Source organism: Pogonomyrmex barbatus, unplaced genomic scaffold (genome assembly GCF_055798465.1).
Source record: "Pogonomyrmex barbatus isolate J1 unplaced genomic scaffold, ASM5579846v1 scaffold18, whole genome shotgun sequence".
Taxonomy (NCBI): Eukaryota; Metazoa; Arthropoda; class Insecta; order Hymenoptera; family Formicidae; genus Pogonomyrmex; species Pogonomyrmex barbatus.
In genome coordinates, this window is record NW_028297114.1 from 4,500,671 (window position 1) to 4,523,607 (window position 22,937).

The following is a 22,937-nucleotide window of genomic DNA, read 5'->3' on the forward strand; positions in this document are numbered from 1 at the left end:
AATGCAACACTCGAGACAGGATTTTTAAGATACGAACGTGCTATAAAACGCCACAGAAAAATCCGAAATGGCCGATTTCGCTTATTGCTCGAAAAAAGTTGATATTTCTGTATCGAAAATGTTTTTATAGAAGAATATATTATAATATGGCGAGATTATATATAATATATTATTTTATTAATATATTATTTTCTCATAATTCTCAGAATTTCATTTGATGTAAACGTATATTATAAATCATAAAATATTGTGCAAAGTTTTTCTTTTTATGTTTAATGTTTCGATAATGATAAACTAATGAATATGGAATGTAGTATGATATAGGAACAATAATAATTTCGTGACGTCGACTCCGTTTTCAAATTTTCCGTATAAATATGTCCTGTACGTTTATATTTATTATAAATAATTATTACTAAATAATTGTACTCGCGCATATTAAACATCAAAATACTTTGGAATTAATATAACAGATAAATAATAATCGATATGATTATAGAAATACATATTTTGATATATGACAATCTCATACACCAAAACATAGATTTTATTCAAAGCTATGCCGTTACACTCTGTTTCCAATACGTTTCTAACACGTACTGAATATTTATATAACATTATTTTCTTGTCGCTAACATTTGTCAAAATATTTTCCTAGTCCACTCTTCTATAATTCTGTCCTCGTAATGGGCTTATTAAGTAATCGCATTTTTCATCGTCGTCGCGACAAAAACAGTGTCTTTTAAAACGCATTATCAATGGTATTACACACCGCGATAGCTCATCTCATTTGTGTGCCACCCTTTATTCGGGTGTGCATCCCCCCGGCGGTGTGACGCCACTCTCGAAGACGAATGCGTAGAAACGTGTAACGAACGTTCGAGGGGATGTTTTGCATAAGAATCTCCATATCATCGGAATATGTTATCGTAAGATGGATATGCTCAATGTTGAAAGGCGAAACGTGATTCGTGCCGGTCCGGGATAATATACGTCCACCGGAGAATCAGAACGTGAGAGAATATTAAAATGATGGAGAGTAGGTATGGCGTGTTATCCGTCGTAGCTTGCTCTCGTCAAGTATAGGAGCTCGATATCGTTCTATCTCTCCTTCGTGTCGTCCAATCGTGAGACGTATTTCGCGCATGAGTACCTTATTGAGAAAAATTTTATCGATATCTTAGAACAATAATGGTCGACCCTGTTCCATGGCTTGAGGAGAGAAGAGCAAATATCCTGTATCTGAACGTTTGGTATTTCTTTCTTCCATTATCAAGCCACAAAATGACATCTTAAAATATTGAAGTATAAATCCCCTCGTCGGGATGAAAATATTAAATATTATGACGTTAGGTATTATGACGTGAAAGTGATGTGATATCAATGTTTTTAATATTATAACATTTTGATATTTAATTTTTCAAGCGCATTATGCATTGATCATCTTTTTACGGCACGCAATATTGAAAAGTAAGATAATTATTGTTTATTTTCGTGAAATTTACTCATCTTTAATATTAAATGTAATTTAATAATGTTGTAAAAAAGTTATGCCTCTTATAATGGATACCCTCTTTTCCTTGTGTTACGTTATTTTATACTTTTTCTTATAGAAAGATGTAATACTTTAATGCGATTTTAATATATTTTTGTTATCTATCTAATTGGAAATGGCAAGGATTGTAAGCAATAACAATAATAAATGAAATTGCTTGTAAATGAAATGCTAATTTTGCAAGCATCATATTTACACAACTTGAATAATATCAAAATGTTACAGATTTCTGTAATGTAAATTGGTAGGGAGAAGTTATTCCATCGGAAGATATTGTGCTAAACGAACCGATGATGGTAATTTGTACTTGTTATCTTTGCCGAAGAATAGAGAAAGACATTATTCTAATATAATATTTATGGTAAGAAAATATTGCGAAGATTCATTATGTTATTCCAGTTTTGAGTTCGTAATATTGCTTATTTCATCAAACATGTTCATTATTAAATCCTACAAACGGTCCAATACGGGATATTCTTCACATTAAATATAATTTGAATGAGATACATAATTACTGGATATTAATACGCTGCATCTGTTAATCAATAATACTGTTCGAATTTACATAATTATTCTGTTTCCATCGGTATAACATTTATGTGATAATAATTAACCCTTTAGAATCATCCAAGATAATATTCAGTCAGACACCAACTATTTTGCAATTAAATCTGGATTTTTATTATATAAATTAGAAAAAAAAGTAAAGTCTGAAAGCAAACTTAATATAATGTAAATTAAGTTTGCTTTTTAACGTGTAATATTAATTAAATTGAGTTAAATAACACTTGAAATTAATTAAAATTAATTAAAATTAAAATACTAAAATTAAAAACAGATATATTTGTTAAAAACTGATTTAATTTAATCTTTTGAAACAAGAATACGAGTAATTTAATGCAATTAGATTTGTGTGCTAAACGATGCTAACGATGATACAAACGGTTAGCTTATCACAACACAATAGATCAAATAGAAAAGGCAGAATCACGCAGATGAATTACGTCGATAGCAATTCGATACTCAATATTCTGAGCTGCCATTCGCACGAATCGCTTCTATACTACGTTCTCGAAAATTTCAGGCAAATTGTGACGATTAATCGCCGCTACTGGATTGCAGCAATTAATCTTATGCAGCGTGAACCGTTTAACAATCATGTTGCTGGCCACTAACCGCCAAGCTGACGGCCGATCTCTTATTTAAGCTGTAGGTAACATATGAATACTTAAGCTATCAATGCGGAAGAAATTTATGTTATTACCGAATGATTAACGAAGAACAACTTGAAAGATTGGAGAAATTCAAGCAATTGATAATTCAAATTTTTATTGTAAAAAATTTGAGGAACATCTATGAATATTATTAATATTAATAGGTAACACTAATTTAATTGTTACACATGTTGTTTACAAACATTTAATTGTAAAGAAAGACAATGAGAGAAATATGTATGTGGTGTAAATACCGATTTTTAGAACTATGTTATATAACACATTATTGGATATTGGATAGAAGAATATATACGTGAACAACAATGTTATAGGATAGATTTGCGGAAACACGTTTCGTACGATAGCTCGTAAAATCCTGATGAGGGCTATCGCGAAATCTTATGAAACATAAACTTTAACATCTACTTTTAAAGCGTATTTAACACAATAATAAAATTCAAAGTTTTAGTTAAAAAAAAAAAGTCGTACGGTAAAGCAACAATTTTACATTAATAAATTATATTGTATTTTCGTATTTAATGAATTAAATATTAAGTATCTTAACATTTTTATGTGATATCTTTTATATATATGTTCGATATCAAGAAAAAACGGAGGAAAATGGCAAACGCGTGACTTAACTTTTGTCAAAGGAAAGACGACGTTCAAATCGTCGAGGTAAAGGGAAACGCGGAATCGGGAAAATTATGTAGATACGCAATTTCTGAGAGAGTTTACTTTTAATGTTGCGTGATGAAAGATAAATGAGCATAGACGCGACAAGCGCCGTCGCGAGCGTAGTTCGCCTGAAATGTTCACACCACAACAGATTCACTACTGACATTTATTTCCGCGACGTTATCTAACATACCCATGTACCCAGCTATATAAACGATCCCTGGCTTGCCTGATGGAGACAAACATTTGTGGTACCCAAGGGTCGGGAAGAATATATACGCGGCACAATAAGCAGGATGTCTTGACGCACCGTTGCGTCAGGTTTCGCGTTAGTTCGCATATGCATACGTTGAATAAGTTGGCTCATAATGAGAGAGAGAGAGAGAGAGAGAGAGAGAGAGAGAGAGACATTTTACATATTACATTATTAAACATGATAGAATTAACATGAAAAATCATTATATCGATCGGCTATTATAATACGTAAATCCTGTTTTGGAAAAGAAAATAATTCATACAATGTAATACTTAACAAAACATTCGATCGAACAGCGCAGTTTTTTTCAATTTTTTTTAATTTAACACAAAGAAAAATAATTAAATATACATAAAGATTGTTCTTGCTGTCCATTGCTTCAATACTACGAATTATCATTCGCTGGTTAAGATTAAATTAATTTTATTAACATATCTAATTGTAGCAATTGATGGTTACGTAATCGTAACGTGTTGTATATATATATATATATATATATATATATATATCTATAAATCAGTATATCTACAAATCATATGTCAGTATATCTACAATATCTACAAATCAGTTGTCACATTACCTCATAAATCACCGTCTATTTTCCTTATTAAATGCGACCGCCGAAACCGACTGCAGCATTGGAAATATATGCTAATTTATGCGAACGAACGAGGATTACGTTACTACTAAGGTATGCGAGATCGATCATCTTAATACACTTCGCGGTCCATGTACTTTGGTGGATCAACCGAACGATAATGCGAGCTTATGGATGAGCAGAGACGTGGAGTAGGGGACTGATATTGACCTTGCCGGCCACAAAGGGCCGCATAATTGTTGAGGTTAATTCCTGTTTGTGCCACATACCGCAATCTACCCTCCGTCAAACTATCGCGACCTCGATCCCTCTTAGTCCGTCTCTGCTTTGGACTATCTCTAAATAGCTCGGCAATTGTTAATCCTCGTGTTTGTATTTGACGTGCGATGCGTAAAGTGCAGCAACAGGCTTGGCGGTTAACCGAATAGTCGAATATGCGCACCGGATATCTTATAATTATATATAATTCCCGAAGATTCATTAGAGTAAAAATATTTACACGAGAATATCGAGAATGTGATACCTCTTGATTATAAGTGATTAAAATTCGACAAATCGTATCGCGTATAGAGTTCGCGTGCTCGAGTTCGTAACTGCACTTCTACACGTACTATCATCTATTTCCACAGCTTAAATAATGTTGATTTTTGTTATTGATTTTGCTTTTTATGTACATATATAACCTTTTCAATGCGATAAAATTAATCAATTTTATATGAAGTAATTTTGAATTAAAAATTCTTGGTATGTATATAGATTTATTAAAGCTATGTAGAATTTGAAAAGTATGATAAATTTACTGTATTAAGAACTGTATTAAATATTAAATTGAATATTAAACATTAAACTTTTTTATTAAAAGGAAGGAGAAAATATTATTCTTCAATAAATGCGATAATAAACTATAAATGAAAATTAATTTGATATGTATGAAATTAAATGTTTAAAGTGACTATTCTGCAAATGTTTCTTAACAGTAACGATTTGTTAGCACTCAACTTATTGTTGCGGTTGCGGCATTGTATATATCATATCAGAGTCGTTGTACTGTTATATTCTCTGTAATGCTCGAACAAACAGATATAAGTCGTTTCGAGTATCATTTTACTTTTCAAAAATCAAGTTTTATTCCTTTCAAGATACAAAAATGTTCGGCATAAAATAGTAATAATAAATTGATTTTAGCGTACTTTGCGATAAAATGAGACTTTGCTGATTAAATGTCAAGAGAGTATTTCGCTCCAAGTGCATACAATACACGATAATTAGTTACTAAAATGAAAAAAAATAAACATATTTTGAAATCCTTCAAATTAATTGAAGCGATGAAGAATATAAATTAAAAATTCATTTTGTTCCAACATTTATGTATCATAATTCCTTCAGATATATTTGAAAATATCTCATTTTGAATAATTTATCAATTCATAAAATTTTCATATTAGAAACATAGAAAAATATGCAAGTCATCAGAGTTCAAGCAAGAGAGAGCCATCATACAGCGACTATTTATCACTTAATTAGTGATACATTGAATGGATACGAGCAAACGAGAGATTGGTTTTATTCATGTCGATTTTATTGTCATACATTTTTTTATACCTTGAGAGTGCTGCCATGCAAAATGTCGCACGATTATCATTCTCGATTAATTAATTTCGCGTGCAATTATAATTAACTGTGCTTTCGCGAATATAATTAATTGCGTTTTCGTGAGTATTGTGAGTATTGTGCAATGACAGAATCTGAGAGGAACAGGATGAAATTTAAGAGGGAAAAAAGACTTGAGACGCAGCAATGCGGTGAGTGTGATTTATATCATTATTTATATATTGTTTGTTATTTCTACGGTTCATTTTATTTATGTTTATTTGGGACGTTTATATAAATAATTCAAATAAAAATTAGAGAAAAAGACTTTATTTATAAAATTTCGTGAAAAATTCTATTTAAAGAAAACTTTTTGAAAGTTAATTATTTTACGAGATATCCATTCAGAGATAAATAAAAAATTCAATGTGTGCAATAACTTTTTAAAATATTAATTTTTTCTACATTTAAATAATTTGGATATTTATATAGTTCAATGTTGTTCACGAATTTCATATTCGACTGGTTATGAATAATTAATTATTAAACGACACTATTTATTAATAATTTATTCATGGATTAAATAGCCATGAAATTATCAAATTTGTAATTCAGGGAAAAAAATATGGAGAAAATGATAGATATGAATAGCTATTTATTTCTTTAATTAATAGTTAAGATGATATTTACTTTGTATTGTGATATTTGTTTGAATATTTTTATGCTATTTAAATATATTAAAAAAAATATATAAACATTCCAATTATTAATCACTCGAATGACATCTTTTGTTCGTCGATATTCGTTGAAAAAAATTTAAAATTTTTCATTATACGCAGAAAAGTTTGAAGCACGACATATGAAAATTCTGACAAAATGAAATTTTCTAAAGTTACCTTGTAAAACTTCTTATATTTACATGGCTAGTTTTCGACACGCTCGCACGATTTCATCGTAATTTTGTTCAATTTTACAGATAAAAATCTGATATTTTATGAGAACGAACGAAAATAATTTATTGATTGGTATCCTACGACTATTGTTACATTGATTGCCAATTCATAGAAATAAAAATTTTCGTTCACGTAAAATATATTTTATTATGAATTTTACATCAACCGAAGAAATATTTTCAATATATATTGAAAAAATTAGAGAAATACCATTTCATTATCGTTTCATTAAAATTGATCATATATTAATGAATGTAGTATCCATAAATTACTTTGTACATATACAGATTTTAATTGCAAAGTATTGATGAGTCATTTAATTAATCCTACAATCGTCATATCAACTTTTACGTAAAAGTTTATTTAAACAATATTGTTTAGTGTAACAATTCTTGTCAACAATTATTACACCGACGTGTGATGAATTAGTAAAGTCGGAGCAATTCTAACTTTATATAATTCGCCCGAAAAGTTTTGTACTAATTTGTACGGCAATTTGACCGGTAGTTGATTTATTAATTTCTGATAAGCGTAACTTTTAACGACTAATCGTGTATGAATCACGGGTATGAACTTGAGGACTTGTACGTTTGGAAAGCGTATCTCACGTACGGAAAGAGGTAGGAACCGTCCCCTGCAAAATATAAATCCGTCCGACTTTCAAGGCACGGCAATTAATAGCCCGCATTAATCACGAAGGACGGTGACGTTGCGGAGAATTATGGGCATTTGTTAGTGCGGTATAAGCGAGGCATCCGCACGCTTGCACGTTAATCATACAAAATGCAGAACGTGATCTCGGCGGTGGTCGGCAGGGACGAGCATTTACCGGGTAGCGCTTAATCGTACGTGAACCGCCTTTTACTGACCGCCTGTCCGAAAGGATCCCTGGTTCGTTTCAAATACAAAAGGCCGATGTGAAGCTCACGAATACGTCCGCGAGTGCACCCTCGAGGGGCGAACAAACGAGCCTCGGGGAAGAATAACGTTGACACGCGAAAAGATTGAACCGTACACTCATTAATTAACTTATGCCTTATTTCTACCTCTTGAATGTAGATTGATTTTAATCTCGGTTTAAATCTATTCTTTATCCTTTTCTAATCTTTCGGATTAGAAAAAGAAAGGAAAGCAAGATAAACGGAGATTGAAGTTGATCCACATTGATAGAAGTGGAGCATTTGGATGCGCATTGAATCGTAATCATAATCATTAACGCGGACTCGGAATAAGCAGAGTATTCTCGTGCACTCTCTTCGCCAGTTAATAACATTAGCATTGCGCGCATTGTAGAAAATAAATAATAGCGAGTGATACACTCGCATCTTTATCCCAGTCGATCGGCGAATGCACGTGGAATGCACGGGGATCGCGGATAAGGAAGCACTAAAACCAAGAGCTTCCCATCCCCGTGGTAGAGGAAGGATAGAGAAAGGGAGTACGCCGCTGCCCGAAGTACTCGCTCGTAAAGAACGCGCGGAAGTGGAGTTGAAAACTTGTATAATCCGGCTGTATCTCTCGCGATATCTTAGAGGAAAGTCGGACCAGGGTGAGATCCATCTGATCCAACGGGTTTACTATAACTAGCACTTTGGCGACGTGGCCAAGCGGGTGCAATTTGTATCGCCGTTCACGATATAAGCGCGTTCATAAATTTTGAACGGGAATTGAATATCCGGAGGATTTAAAACGTATGAAAGAGTGTGCCTCGCGGTTTTCAACGAACGACACGTAAACTGTCATAGCGCCGTGTGTACTCGTGTAACTGTTTTGCAAAATATATTGAGAGATTAAACTTCTGGATTTTCAGTTTATCTAAAACATAAATCAAGATTTATATTTATTGTAATTTTTAAAATTTTTTAATAGCACTTGAAAAAGAGTACTTGCCAATTCTCTTTTTAAACAAAAATATTGAAGCTAATCGAAAAAAAATCTTATTATATATGACAGCATTTGTGAAATTTCTGTTTATTATAGAATTATTATCATTATAATTGTAGTCATGAAATTTTTTTATTTTTAAATTATTTTAAATTTCAAATCTGAAAATAGATTTATCGACTTATTTAAATGATGAGTTATTTAAATTATTTGATTTTTATTTCTAATATTACGTAGCGTTTTAATTACAGCAATAATTAAATTTGTGTTAATTAAAATATTTCTCAATCTATAAAAATTATAAAAATTGTTCATCTGATTATAAGAATATGGAAAAATTGGCATTTCAAAATTTATCCAATTTCGAAATTCAATTTTTGCTTAAAAATATATTTATTAAGAATAGTAAAATATACTGTATACTGCATACTCATACAAAAAAGTACTACATATGAGAAGTATATTCGATCATTGATGCACATAATTTTCTTCCACTGCATAAATAGACATCCTTAGACGATTGACGCATGACAAAATACCTCTTTTGTGACTTGGGGTGATTGACACCCAATTTTCTTCGGCTTTTGTGAGTCAATCTCCGACGCTACGTCTATCGCGAAACTACTTACACGGCATATAAGCACTTCACTTCGTTTTGCTGACTCAATCGCTCCGTCTCGTTTAAGCTTTCGATATAACTAGAATCTCTTGAGTGGCATTGAAGTTCTCAATGATAAATGTACTATCTGAATAGTCGTGTATGTAATAAGTTATTTTTTATCTATCTATATTTTTTTTGAATAATGAAATTTTTCGAAAAAAATATAATAAATAACGATTTTACTTTAAGACTCGAAGAAGAAAAATCACAAGAGAATCGTTCTTAATTAAAAAATTATATTATTTTTTTAATTACAAATTGAATTTTTGTAATTACGAATTGAATTTTCTAGAATTTTGTCAAGATAAAATTATTTTAAATATTATTATAAATTATCCTTATAAATTATTTTTTCTTAATTTACATAATAATATTAATTTATTGCATTATTATATCTTGTACAATATTCAAAGTAAAAAAATGTGCATTTTGCAGATTGTCTTTTTATCCTACGAGATACATAGTCTGATTTATGAGATTTTAGGCAACACTTTGCAGGTTGTACTTAAGGATTTCGGGAAAATTGCTGGGAGCTTCGCCAACTAAGCACCTGCTACGTATCAATTCGATTTGCTAATGAAGTGACGTAGCGAATGTACATTAGTGTCGTTCACGGAACGAAACTCTGTCTTGCACTGTCGAAATGTGAATGCGAGCGTCAAATCATTTGGATGTAGAGACTGGAGAATCGATCGATGATGGGCCGGGCGTACGCGAACGCGAACGCATATCCAAAAGCCTCGTTTTACGGAACGTCACTTTCGATCGGAACTGAATCAGAACGCACGTGCAGTTTAATAAATATCGTCCTGTTTTGCAGCGCTGAAAAATTCCGCTTAAAAATTTAGTAAGCTGTGAAACACCGTACATCGTTATGAAAGAATAGAAAAAAAATTGTAAGAGTTAATATTCAGGAGCATTTATTTTGGTAGCTGAAAAAATATAAGATTTAACATAGTTATATATTTAAAAATATAACGCTTTTCATATATTGCAAAAGTAGATTGAAACGCGGGAGGAGAAATACAGCAAGTTCGGTGACTGGTTCTGTAACAACTGTTTATTTAACCGGCGGAGATTATTTCAGAGATGAAAAATATACGCTATTTCGTAGATGAACAAAGCCATATGAGTGAGAGCTTGCCTTCGGTCATGACTGACAATATGTACTCCGTGTGTGTGTGTGTATATATACCGTACAAATGAAATTCTTCGCTTTAAAAGTAACATCGATCTTCCGAGTATAGACAGCCCCGCCATCCATCCTGTGCATTACTCGAAAATATCTCCGGTAAACAACCACCGGCTGCCGTCATATCGAGCGTAATACAGGAAGAGTAAACGCGATGGAACGCCACGCTCGACTCCCGGTCCAAAAAACAATTGCAGGATATTGGTCGCGAATTCGCGTTAGTGATGTGGTTTGATCAGTAAAGCGATACTTGAAACGCGAAGGTCACGTGGGGATAAAGTTCGGAGATTCGCGTAGCATGACAGGACAGAATAATTCCATTAAGTGATTTATACTTCGATAAATATAACTTGAGTGGTATATACTCCGGTCATCCACGTCGAATCTCTGCTCCAATCACTGCGGGATTAATTTGGATTAATTGCGTAATGAAGCATCACGCGTGCGACACGATTCCTTCACTAATATCGACTGAAAAATACGACATGTCATAAATTTGAATAGAACGACGTAAAATGAAGTAACGTGACTTAATCGATTCATTAAACATGCGTGGAATTAATGAGGCGTGTGCGATGTGATTGACGAGTAAAACTAACAGTATTCGATTACTATACGTATCATCAAACATGTTAAATTTGATGAAGTAAAAATTCTCAACAATTTGTCCTACCTTATCGATTCATCGAAGTTATTTAAAGTTTATTATTTTATCTTATTTGAATTTAGGATAGAATTTAGAATATGGAGAATACTACGAAAATCATAGTTTAGAAGGATAACAAAGATGTACTATTTGAAAAGATTAAAAGTTAGTTTAGGACGTGCTCATTCGAGCGAGAAAATTACGATCACGAATTCTCTCGTCTGAGAACTATGCCATATGTTACATAAGGCGGACTTCAAACGTCGTCTCGTCGTCGCGAGATTTTCGTCTTCGCATACGTATGTGCTTCTCAAGGTTTATAGCTAAAATCGCGATTCGATAATCGCCCCTTCTTTATTCTTCTTTGCTCTTCGCCATTACGTGAATCCACCATGTGCAGAGCGGCTTAAACGCATCCGGAATATTTTAAGTCTGTAAAGTCTGCGGATTTGTCGGCCATTTTATAATCCGTGCGTTTATAATCGCCACGGCATTAGAAGAATCCGCGTACCTCGGCGTTTTCCGCAACGTCGAAACGACACATCAAAATTATTATTATCCGTGCATATTAAAAATATTTAATTGCCAGAGCGACGTAATAACTTCTGAGCGAAATTGCGAGAGAATTAAATCTATGATAATCTCGTTTCTTACACACGAAAATATACGTACGATCTGAGCGGCATACATATTTCTAGCGTGAACACAAGGAGTCGCCTTGTGGACAGATGGTGAAATTTTTTTCTATAAAAAATCGGGTATGTTCGTCTTGCTTAACGTGCTTAATCTGATTTCAAGCATAAAGGCGGTCTTCGAAATTATGCGCACTAACTACAGTCAAATTATTCAAGCCACCCTCATTCTTTTCCCTCCACGACAACTCCAGCATCTTGGCTCTTTTGTATGCAAATCTCCTCAACTGCTTGCGCTGTGCTAACGATACAGCTGCTTATAGCGCGGGAATAGACTTCATCGAAGGATGTAGAATGCGAAGGGTACCTTTGCTTAATATATCGTGTTTACATGTTTGCTTGAAACTTGTTCCCTATAATTGATATTTAATTATCGGCGTAGTTTTCCTTTATAAACGCGATATTTTTAAAACGCTTAAATCTCAAATATCGATGCGCAAGCATGAATGCCAAATTAAGCATAAGAGAAGTTAAGATTAGAATCTACCCTCATACGTTACTTTATTCTGCACTGCAGAATAATTAATATTTTGCAATTTGCAAAAAAAGTGTTTTTGTAGAAAATAAGCTATAGAAATAGTATAATTCTAAGCTAACTGCATCAATACTGCATCAATACTATTTGATGCGCACTTATATGCAGAAGCTAACTTTTTCTATAATATTTAAGAAATGTATGTTTGTTGAGTTGCATAATTAATTATATATTTTATAATAAAAAGTTAATCAATATATACATTAATAATATTGTTGATTCGAGCACTATTAAGGTACAATTACATATTTATATATACAATTACAATTATTTATATATATTACATTATACATGTTTTGATCTCAAAAGTTGATGCAGCTTTTGTCAATGCTAATCAACGTGCAATTTATGTATCGAATATCTGTTTTAATTTCATTAAATATTATCGAAGCTTGCACGAAATCGCTTAAACTGTTTTGTCATTTGGAAAAGTACGCAAAATTGTAGAAATATAGTCATATTGAAAAATGAATAAGATTATTAGATGGAAGTTGGGAAACTCAACGTGCACCCCATCGATAATTCTTCAACAAAAGTCACAGGATCGCTGCAAAATTATATGGAGAACTTCAAAGTTAGTGGCACAGTTATGTATTGTTCGCTAACTCCTCTCCGATTTCATTGCCGTGAGCTGCGTTTTCTCTCGTGAGCTTGATGAAAATTTCAATGCGACGGAATATTCAGAATATACTTAGTCAACCACATCGATCCAGTCCGGACCGACGCAATGCGCTTCATTACGAATAACGTGCAGTCGAAATTTGATGTCGGTATTCGTTATCGTAAACGTACAAAAGGTTCTCTTACAAAAGCACAGTTCGAATATTTTATTACATTCAATTTTTGAACGCAGCTGAAGTTTTAATACGAATATTAGCGAAAACTCGATAAAATAACGTACGATTTTTCATTAACTCTTTATTCCACAGTGAAATATTGTATAGCTACATAAATTTTTGAGATTTTATATTGTAATACAATAGACAGCGATATTTTTATTTTTACAGAAAATTAAGTCTGGATTTTACTGAAGAAATAAGAACTTTTGATATTATTCATGTGAAAAGTCGGAAAATATTATTTAAAATATGAATTTAGTTTCGCCTATTGTTTCGCGAGATTATTTTTATTCAGGTCTGAAATGTATACGAGGTGTATTTTCGATGTATCATAACGTGTATCGTTTGCATCAGTATTTCCAGTTTTACGATGCAAAATTTGCAAAGAAAATTACGCGAAAAAGAACAAATATTTTTATTTATAGAGATTCGCTTGCTTCTTGAATCGGAATAAGCAAAATATACATGTCGGCGTGCAATATAGAAAATATTGAGTTTTTGTGTTTAATCGGCAGAAAATATTTTTATATAAATACGTTTAGTATAAAATAAATATTAAACATTGACTTTGACAATTTGAGACAAGACAATTTAATAGACTTTGATTTTGCATCTCTACTGCAATGCAATTTAAAGAAAAGAAAAACTGATTCAAGATATTTGAAGTTTAGATTGATCTCGTAACTTGTTATTTTATAAAAAATTCTCTAAATTGAAAAAAATTTTTAAACGATATGGAACGTTATTTTTATTTCGTTAAGCACCGTTAACGTTATTGAGAATTTATTTGTCGGCTTGTATTATTGATACATGGCCTCAATATAATAATGAGCCTAACGTGATTTATTGCATCGTGCGCATGAAGCCTAAATCTCCAATATATATGAGACGCAAAGGAATTTTGGCCAAAGGCCAATCGCAACACGGAATCTCGTATCGTATCTGTTTGCAGTATCAAACGTTGCATCACTCTGAACCAACATAAACCTAGAGTTCTCGCATGCATATGGACTCGTCATCTTGTTTCCGAACAGTGTGTATGTGCCCATCTAATTAACGTCGATTCGTTGTCCGTCGTTTCTGTTAACATGCAGTCGAGTATTGTTGATGTCATCGACGATGACAGAGATACAAGCACAACTAGAAGCATATGCGGTTTTCATATAAGCTGACTTCATGCTTGAAGGGAGGATTTAATCAATGAAATATTGTTAGATTCTTTTTTCTGTTTATAATTGAGAAATTATAACTGCTTTCATATTTTTTTCTTTTAAATCATATCCAAACCGAATTTAAAAATATTTATAACTAAAAGAAATCATAATGTTTTATAAATGGAATATAAAAATCCTGTGAGGTTAATCCTGCTAAATGCGATTTTTACAAAATTAATATCGTTTGATTGCCCCAATTTGTCCACGTTTTGAATAATTATTTTTTTGTCCATTTCAGTGAAAAAGAATTAAAAAAAGAAAACAAAAAATTAAAACAAATTCACATCACATATATAATGTTTATAATTTTTTTTTCATTGAATGGATAAAAAATTATTATTTATAGATAGACGTGAACAAATTGTGGACGATCAAATTCTCATATAATTTAAAAACGAACACTTAGGGATACTCATAACGAAATGTATTCTAATTATTTCTTTGTTTAATTCTTTTTTACTGAATGAACAAAAATGATTATTTCTAGACAAATTCTGGACAATCAAATTTTGTAAATATTTGTATTTAGAGATGGAAATTTCATAGATCTGGGATATAGAACATTGTATATGTATTTGTCAGCATTTCCTAGACATGACATAGATAAAATCGATAAAAGTTCCAATGCTAAACATTAGCATTGGAGTCTATCCGATATTTCGTGATAGCAGTGCAACGTGAGGGTTTCTGTCTAACAAGCAAACTAATAACGAGGCTTTAGACGCGATGGCCGAGTTTCGTGAAAGCCGTATATATCTCGAAATAAGTTCGAGTTCGCTTAGAGCATCGTACTGTAATTGCTCCAATCGTAGACGCTGTCGCGCCGCAGGAAATCAATCCGCTCGTGGCAATGGAAGCGAAGGAAGTAGAGCCTGATGATAACAGAGAGCCTCCATCAAAGGTCCCGCGCGGTTATTACAAAGGAATCTTCACGGTTGCATTCAGCCTCTCGAGGTATTGAGAGTACCGAAGTACAAGTTGATCCTTCTCTATCTGTGTAACGCCGACGTGATATCAATAGCGCCTAGTGAGAAAGCTATTTTGGAGTGAAGGAGTGTGTACGAGATAGGCAGAGAGAAAGGGAGAGAAAGGGGGAAATCGTCAAAGGATAGAGGGAAGATAATCAAGATTGTTATTCACGCTAAGAAAAATCAAAGTGAGATCGATGGGTACAGACAGGATCGTCTGTGGCTCGTTTAAATACACTCTCGTTACTCTATCAGTAATTTTCGTAAAGACATTTAATTTCTCTTCTTTTTTTTTTTTTTGCTATCGGAACGCATGGAGAATCGCTCGGATATAAAGTTGTAAAGTTACAAGCTCAAGTTCTCTGTTAAAAGCACCGTGGATTTTATCCATGATATCGTCGCTAAGTTAATCGCTTTAGTTTTCGGACGCGTTTAATGGTTTCAAAAGTTCATCGGCCATTAAATACTTGTTTGGGAGTTTGTGACTCAAAGTTTGGGCGCGACCTTCAATTAGAGGGATTACCAGCATTAAATCTCACCTAAAACATTTGGAAGATTCCAAGGAGAGATTTTGTACCGGTGATATATTAAAAAAGAAATATTTTATGTATTATTAATGTTGCATCATCAAATCGTTTAAAAAGATGAACGATTTGTTTCATCGTTTGTAATAGCTATATTCTTTAGGAATTATTAACATTTTCGTAATTTTTAAAACAATTGTACGAGATATATTTATAAAGTAATATTGAAGAGAACTGTTATAAATTAGAAATTAATTACTGATAGAACTGTTCTAAAAAGGAAAAAGCTTTTCTTTATATCATTGTTCTGTTGAAAAATGACTTTCTGTAATATCATTGAAATAATGTCGCGAAAATCATACGATATATCTTTGATCGTGACCAAATCCAGAAGTAACGAACTTCTGAGCGTTTTAAAGCCATCCCAAACGACCCTCTTTGTAACCGTCGCCGGAAACGCCGACAGCGTCAAAGATTAATCTCTTTAATGAAAAGATCTAGATATCACTCGTGCAAACGGAACGAGAGACAGTCAACCGAACTTTTTTCCAACTCCTTGTATTTCAGGACTTTCCATTTAGTACAAAGTCCAACGTTTCGATTTTACTCTCACGCTGTCTTTTTCTCTCTTTCTCTTTCTCTTTTTTTCTTTTTCTCTCTTTCTCTTTCTTTTCCAAGCAACTTTCATCTTGGTCACACGTTCCCAACTTTTCACCGCTGAATAAAAACAGGAACGCTGACTGCATTGTGGAACACAACGCCGCAAGCATCGGACAAACGTTATCGCGACTTACTTCGACACTTTTATTCGCGTTGCTTGAACGCGCCTTAATCCACCAATTTGCACCTCGTTCTATAGCTCGTCTGCGATCCCCATGGCACCATGCGAGTAATCACAGCTGTCTAACTCAGCGCGCATTATGGAAATTTGTGTATGTTGTATGTTTTCCTCGTATTCTCGATTTGTGCTATTTCACTTCATGTGAGTTAGATATTGCACATATTTATGAAATGTCCTAGATAAATTTCGAGGAAAATATATGACACATTTAATAAGTGCAAACTTCCAGAATTAAAGTTATATATTTTTCTTTATACACGTATACAGATGAAATTATTCTACTTTTTCGAGATATTAAATATAAGAAATAGCAATTCAACGTAACATGACATTTATAAAAAGTGTGTCAAGACACATTTTTAGTTAATCTGCTGAAGTAATATTATTTTAAATAGTAATATATAAAATTGGCTATAAATATTGTGAAGTAATACGTCTTAAATGCCGTGCAGTTTTTTGCATTTCTCATGATAATGGAAAGTAGTAAGGTAAATAGCGACTATGGCATCTAGAAGCAAATTGCAGGGAAAAGTGCTCTTCTCCCTTTATCAAGATCGTTACCGTAGCTCTCACGAGACGCATTGTATTATGCATATACATTTAGACTATATCCTATAGTAAAGTGTACTTTTTTTCCGATAGCACGTCCGTAGAGGGCTAACTTAAACTCGCCACTTCACCAAAATGAGAAGTAATCATACTGCAATATGTATACGTAATAAAAACGTATATTATCATATATCCTTTTTATTAAGTTTCTTATACAAATACACTTGCATCTCATTTATTTTATAAAATTCTTTACACCTTCGTGGTAGAAGAATTCGAAATTTATCGCAATAAAACGCAATAAATTGTAATTCACTCGTTATAATTACCAATCTTTAAGTCTTTTAATTTGCTGTATATAATCGAGCGCGATACGTTAATTAATAATTAAATTCCTGCTGAACGATGAAAAATAAATTTTCATTAGATTGCAATCTTGTAATGAACAATCAGAGTTGAAATTACTGTAATTAAGCCTGCGTTTTCGCGATAATCCCATTGTACGTCTGATAAGTTTCGGAAAAGTTAAATTCTATCTCGATCGCGAAATTATTCGGTCGAATTTATTGTTCTTCCCAACACACACTCATACACTCGAAATGACAGCCGTCCCAGCGGTGAAGCGGCCATCCGCGAAGAGAATAGCAATATCCGTAGGTGGGCCGGCTTAACATCGCCAACGCAATATACCATTCCCGCTTCCGCGAAACTACATCGAAACGAGTCTAAACTTGCTCGCCTATTTACCGGTAGACACGTTCGCGTCGCAAACACATAACTCCGAGAGTTGTTCGCCGACTGCGATTTTCGTGCGGGCGGTCGCGTGTGCGCGTGGCGGCCGCGTGTCCTGCATCCGATCCTTATTCGAGCAAGTTCCTTGTTCGAGCAGACGGAAAGAACACTTCCGCCGCCTCTCCGACGACGACGACGACGACGACGACGTTCGTTCGCACGAACTTTCGCGATCACGTTGGAGAGTTGTCCCGTTTCTTGCCGAGAGGCGACATTTTTCGGATACCAGCCACGACAGCCGTGCGCAGTTTGAACGACGTTTTAACACAGCGGAAAAGTTGCGCGAATGATGGATGGAAGGGCTGTCACAATGGAAGATGTACTCCGTTGCGAGTTGCGTTGACAAGTTTCGAGTTAATAAACTTGGCGTTAGCACTTTGCCACCCTTTATCACCCTGTTCGTTCTATAGAAGGGAAAATTGGGGAGGGGAAATTGGGTAGGATATACTCGGAAGATTATACTGCCTATCAGTTTTGTCGTTCCCGTCAGAAGTGAAAGCAATTTCTCAGCAGACAATATTTCTTTTTGGAATAATGTAAAAGTGTATTTGTTGGAATTAATAAGGAAGTTTTATGAAATTGTTTGACAAACAATCTTGCAAGTTATGGAAATTTTTAGACGAGATATTTTTTTAAAAAGAACATCAGGATCGATAAATATATTTTATCTTTAGCGTGCAATTGTGTTGTTCATAATTGATTTAAATAATTTATTTTGATAGAGAAATAATAAAAATTTATAGTTTATATAGAATATATTAAAAGAAATGAATTAAAAAATATTAATTTTCGATTGAAATGTAATATAATAAAAAATATCTGTTTTTAAAAATTATCCTTCATTGATTGACATGATAACTCTCTTTGTAGGCATTTGAAATAAATGATTTTGATATTATTTATTTTTAAATGATGTCGCTAATCGTTCGATCATGGCTTTTTTAAGAATAACAATTTGCAACAAAATGGCGTTTCATTTAAAGTTGAAATTATTCGATTTTTTTATTTCGATTATTCGATTAAAAATTTTATTCTTTTTTTTAGTCGCAAATGAAAACGATTTAAAATATTGCAAAAAGCCACGATCGAACAATAAATATTTTAAAATATTAAGAATTGAACTTTCAGAAGTAAAATAAAAAAAAATCGATTCTTTGATTCATCATCCTGGTGTCCTCTTTTAAGTAGATGTGGCAGGAATGTCTGTAAAGTTAAAGCTAATGGATCGAGTCTTTCATACTCTTCCATGTCTAAGTTAAAATATTACAATTATCGACATATGGAGATATTTAGGTCCTTCGATGAACACTTTAACTTGAATCTTCTTCACGATAATTTAAAGCTCACGTCTCTGTTAGTGTCAGCCAACATCGAACCGTGTTTCGATTTTTTGCGCTTTCGCTCTCAGGATCTGCTCACGATGTTTCGCTTAACAAAGGGCGGTCGGAAAAGTGTTTTTCGCCGATAGCGGTTTTTATCGATCTCTCGCATACGTGTCCGTAATTAGGTCAAGAGAATGGAGATGTCTACGGATCGACTATTATCGAAATCCGTTGCTCGTAAATCTTGTGCGATACCATCGGCAACTGCTGCTGATGCCAGGACCCAACGACTGTCGATTAGCGGATTAGTATTATCGACCTTCGTCGTATCATCATTAGCGTAGCAAAACTCAAAGAGAGATATAAAGCATTTCCCATTTACGATCGAAGATATTGCGTTGAGGACGCCACAACGATCGCTCGGATTCATCGCATCATCGACAGTTACGTATCGTCATAATCGTTTAACGACGATCTTAATTTTATGTTGGTCTATATTCTTCAGAGATACAAAGTAATCACCTCTTTCTCTCACATCGCCATGATAGCTATCTACCATAATAGTTATGATCATCATTGATATTTTTAATCATTCTCGATCGATTTTATCTTGTTAATCTTATGGTTTAAACTGGATAATGGATTTCGAATTATCTCTTGGGTGCTTCCGACGATAAGTCAAAGCGTGCATTAAACCTTCGAAAGACAGTAGCAGCTGTTGCCTTTAATGGCGTCAAAGTTGATCGAAACCTTTCTGGCAATGTCGTAAGATTAAAGTCCTGAAACGCTACTTTTCCGCTCCATTAGTCTTTGAGTCCTTATTACAAAGCTTTAAGGTTCTAAAACTATAATTAATGAGGAATTTTCTGTTCTTTATGCTGAAAGGCGGGCAAACAACAATTATATACATTCTCTTTTTCCTTAATTAATTTATGTCTTAAGTAACTTTCGGTGTTCGTATTGTGATTACGAGAGTTTACGAGAATTTTCATTTGTAGTAATTTAATATATTTTTTTCATACGTGTGGGCTTGTTTGCTTTTAATTTTCAACGCCCCTTTTTTCTTGCGCTTTTCTACAACGTACAAAATTAAATTTCAAAATATTATCTAAATATAAATTTTGAACAATTAACTACACAGTCAACTACTACTCGGTGTATATTAACTGATAGTTATTAAGATAATTCGTATTTTAAATATAAAACCAGAGATACACGACAAATAGAAAATTAATTTAATTGAAACGAAATTGCTGAAACGTGTCTTATCACGGCTTTCCTGTACTGCACTGTGATAAATATCTCGTTCTCTTTTAACAAAGTCTGTAATTACGAGGATAGGAAAGAAACTACATTTAATGGTTAATAGTTTAGTAATCAATAGATCATTTTGTTGGAATGATTGCTGGAGTAAAAATACAAGACAAAAACGCGGCGTGCATTTTTTTCCTCTGAACGTCACGAAACAAAAAATATCTTTCCAATAACACGTAATTATACGTGATACGAGAATCCTAGCATGGATATCATACCGGTAGAAATTATAGACGTGAGATCGCGATAAATGTCAGGAAACAGCAGGCGGGATTGTATTTCGTTTGAAAGGAAAGGCTCAAGGAAAGGCCGGTCGGTGGTCTTTCGCAAAGCGGAAGGAGATTAAAAAAGTGCTCGCGAGATTAAGTATAAAGCAGGAAACGCGCTTCCTAAGTGAAAATCACGTTTCTTAGAGACGCGAACGAGAATTTATGACTGTTTACGGAGCGTAATAAGTTACGCACGAAGATTGATACGAAGCGAGCTGCGCTGCGCTCTGCGGAAAATTCCGGCCTAGTTTATGGCTCGCGTTAACGAAACATCGTGAATATGCTTCGCGTTGTGTCAATAAATATTGCGCGTTGCAACGCTGTAGACCGGATCGTATCTATCGAGAACGAGCGGTGCGCAGAACGAGCGTGTAGAGCGAATCAACAACGACTTCGTGATTGTCCGAAGGCGAGAGAATACACGCGGTAATAAAAATTAATGGCTCCCGTGGTCAGAGTGTCTACATTTTTTGCCGCTTGCAACCATTCTACGCGCACGTTACATAATTTCCGCGCTGCATCGCAGCAGCCAGTGACTATGGCGCTCCCTCGCAACGAAAGGGGACTATCCAACCCGCTGAATCGAAAATGGGTAGCCTTACATTATAGTCTGTCCGCTATAACTTTGAACTTTATCCCCAAAGTCATACGAAATATGACTTTGAGAATAAAGTTTAAAGTTGCACGATGAATGAGGTCAGTTCGTAAATCTATGCGCATTTTGGAAGAATTCCAAACAAGATCGATGAGCATAATTTAATCTCTTAATCCGTAATGTACATAACATATGTAATGTACGTTTTTCCATTCTCTGTATGACATCACGTGCAATTTGTTACCGACTGAAGTTCCTTCGATCTATTTCGAAGTAGATTTATGTCAGAAATGACAGGCGATAATATCATAACGTGATAGATATATTCACGAACAGATTGCTTTACAGAATAGAAATAGAAATGTTTATTATCATAATGTTAACTGTCATAATTAAAAAGAAACGGAGATATTTCAAAAAATAGATATTCAAAAAAGTGAATAAATACACAATTTAATGAAATAATTCCCGTAAATAGAACCACAAAATCAATTACAATATTATACTTTATTAAGAAAGAATATAGAATTTCAATTATAGTTAAATGATTAAAATCGATCGATAGGACGAAATTTCCAAGTCGCAGTCGATTTCAACGCAGCTAACAATAGATCTTACTTTAACAAAATATAATATATTTATTTTAATAATCCAAGTGCATTTAAATTTAAATAAATTAAATTAAATTAATGTCAATGTACGAGGCGATTCATTTCCGATGCAAGTGCATGGGCCGGTGGCTTCGCCATAAAAGCCAAAAAGATGATGATTGAACTCACCGGACTGCGCTCTGTGCGCGGGTATGGCGGGGGCGGGCGGCAATCCGGCGATGCTGCAAAGCGTCTGCCCGCTGCCGTACTTGATATTCCTGCAGTGACACGGCGTAGTGGGCGTCGTCAGCCCCTCGTTGTCCCTGACGGTAGTCCCGATCACCGAGATCTCGTCGAGCTCGTGCCCGCTGTCGTAATGGCACAGTCTCGTCGCGCTGGTGCTGGCCCCGCCACCCCCGACGCCGCTATCCTCCCCGGCACCGGCGTCGGAACGACCGCCGCCGGTGCCCCTGCCCCCGGTCCGGCCCCTAAGCGACTGCACCAGTCGCTTGGCGCCCGAAGACATTCCACGGAGGTGATCCAGCCTTCCGGTCTTTGTTTCCTCTTGTCCTAGCCAAAACCGCCCGAGTACACGCTCGGGGATATCCACCTAAAATTTATACGCGCGCGTTACCCGCTTTTATTTACCGAGCCGAGCCGATATTA

General features: G+C 34.2%; 1 protein-coding gene across 9 annotated transcripts in view; it reads right to left on the reverse strand.

The window, feature by feature from the left end:
- The window catches only part of LOC105431733 (cyclic nucleotide-gated channel alpha-3), a 162,127-nt gene that overhangs the window by 102,240 nt on the left and 36,950 nt on the right, over positions 1-22,937 (reverse strand). For all 9 annotated transcript variants that reach the window (XM_089075213.1, XM_089075210.1, XM_089075212.1 and 6 more), the window contains exon 3: positions 22,461-22,881. In XM_089075213.1, coding sequence (XP_088931339.1) covers positions 22,461-22,797 — 337 coding nt within the window. In that variant the 5' untranslated portion in view covers positions 22,798-22,881. The remainder of the gene's footprint in view (positions 1-22,460; positions 22,882-22,937) is intronic.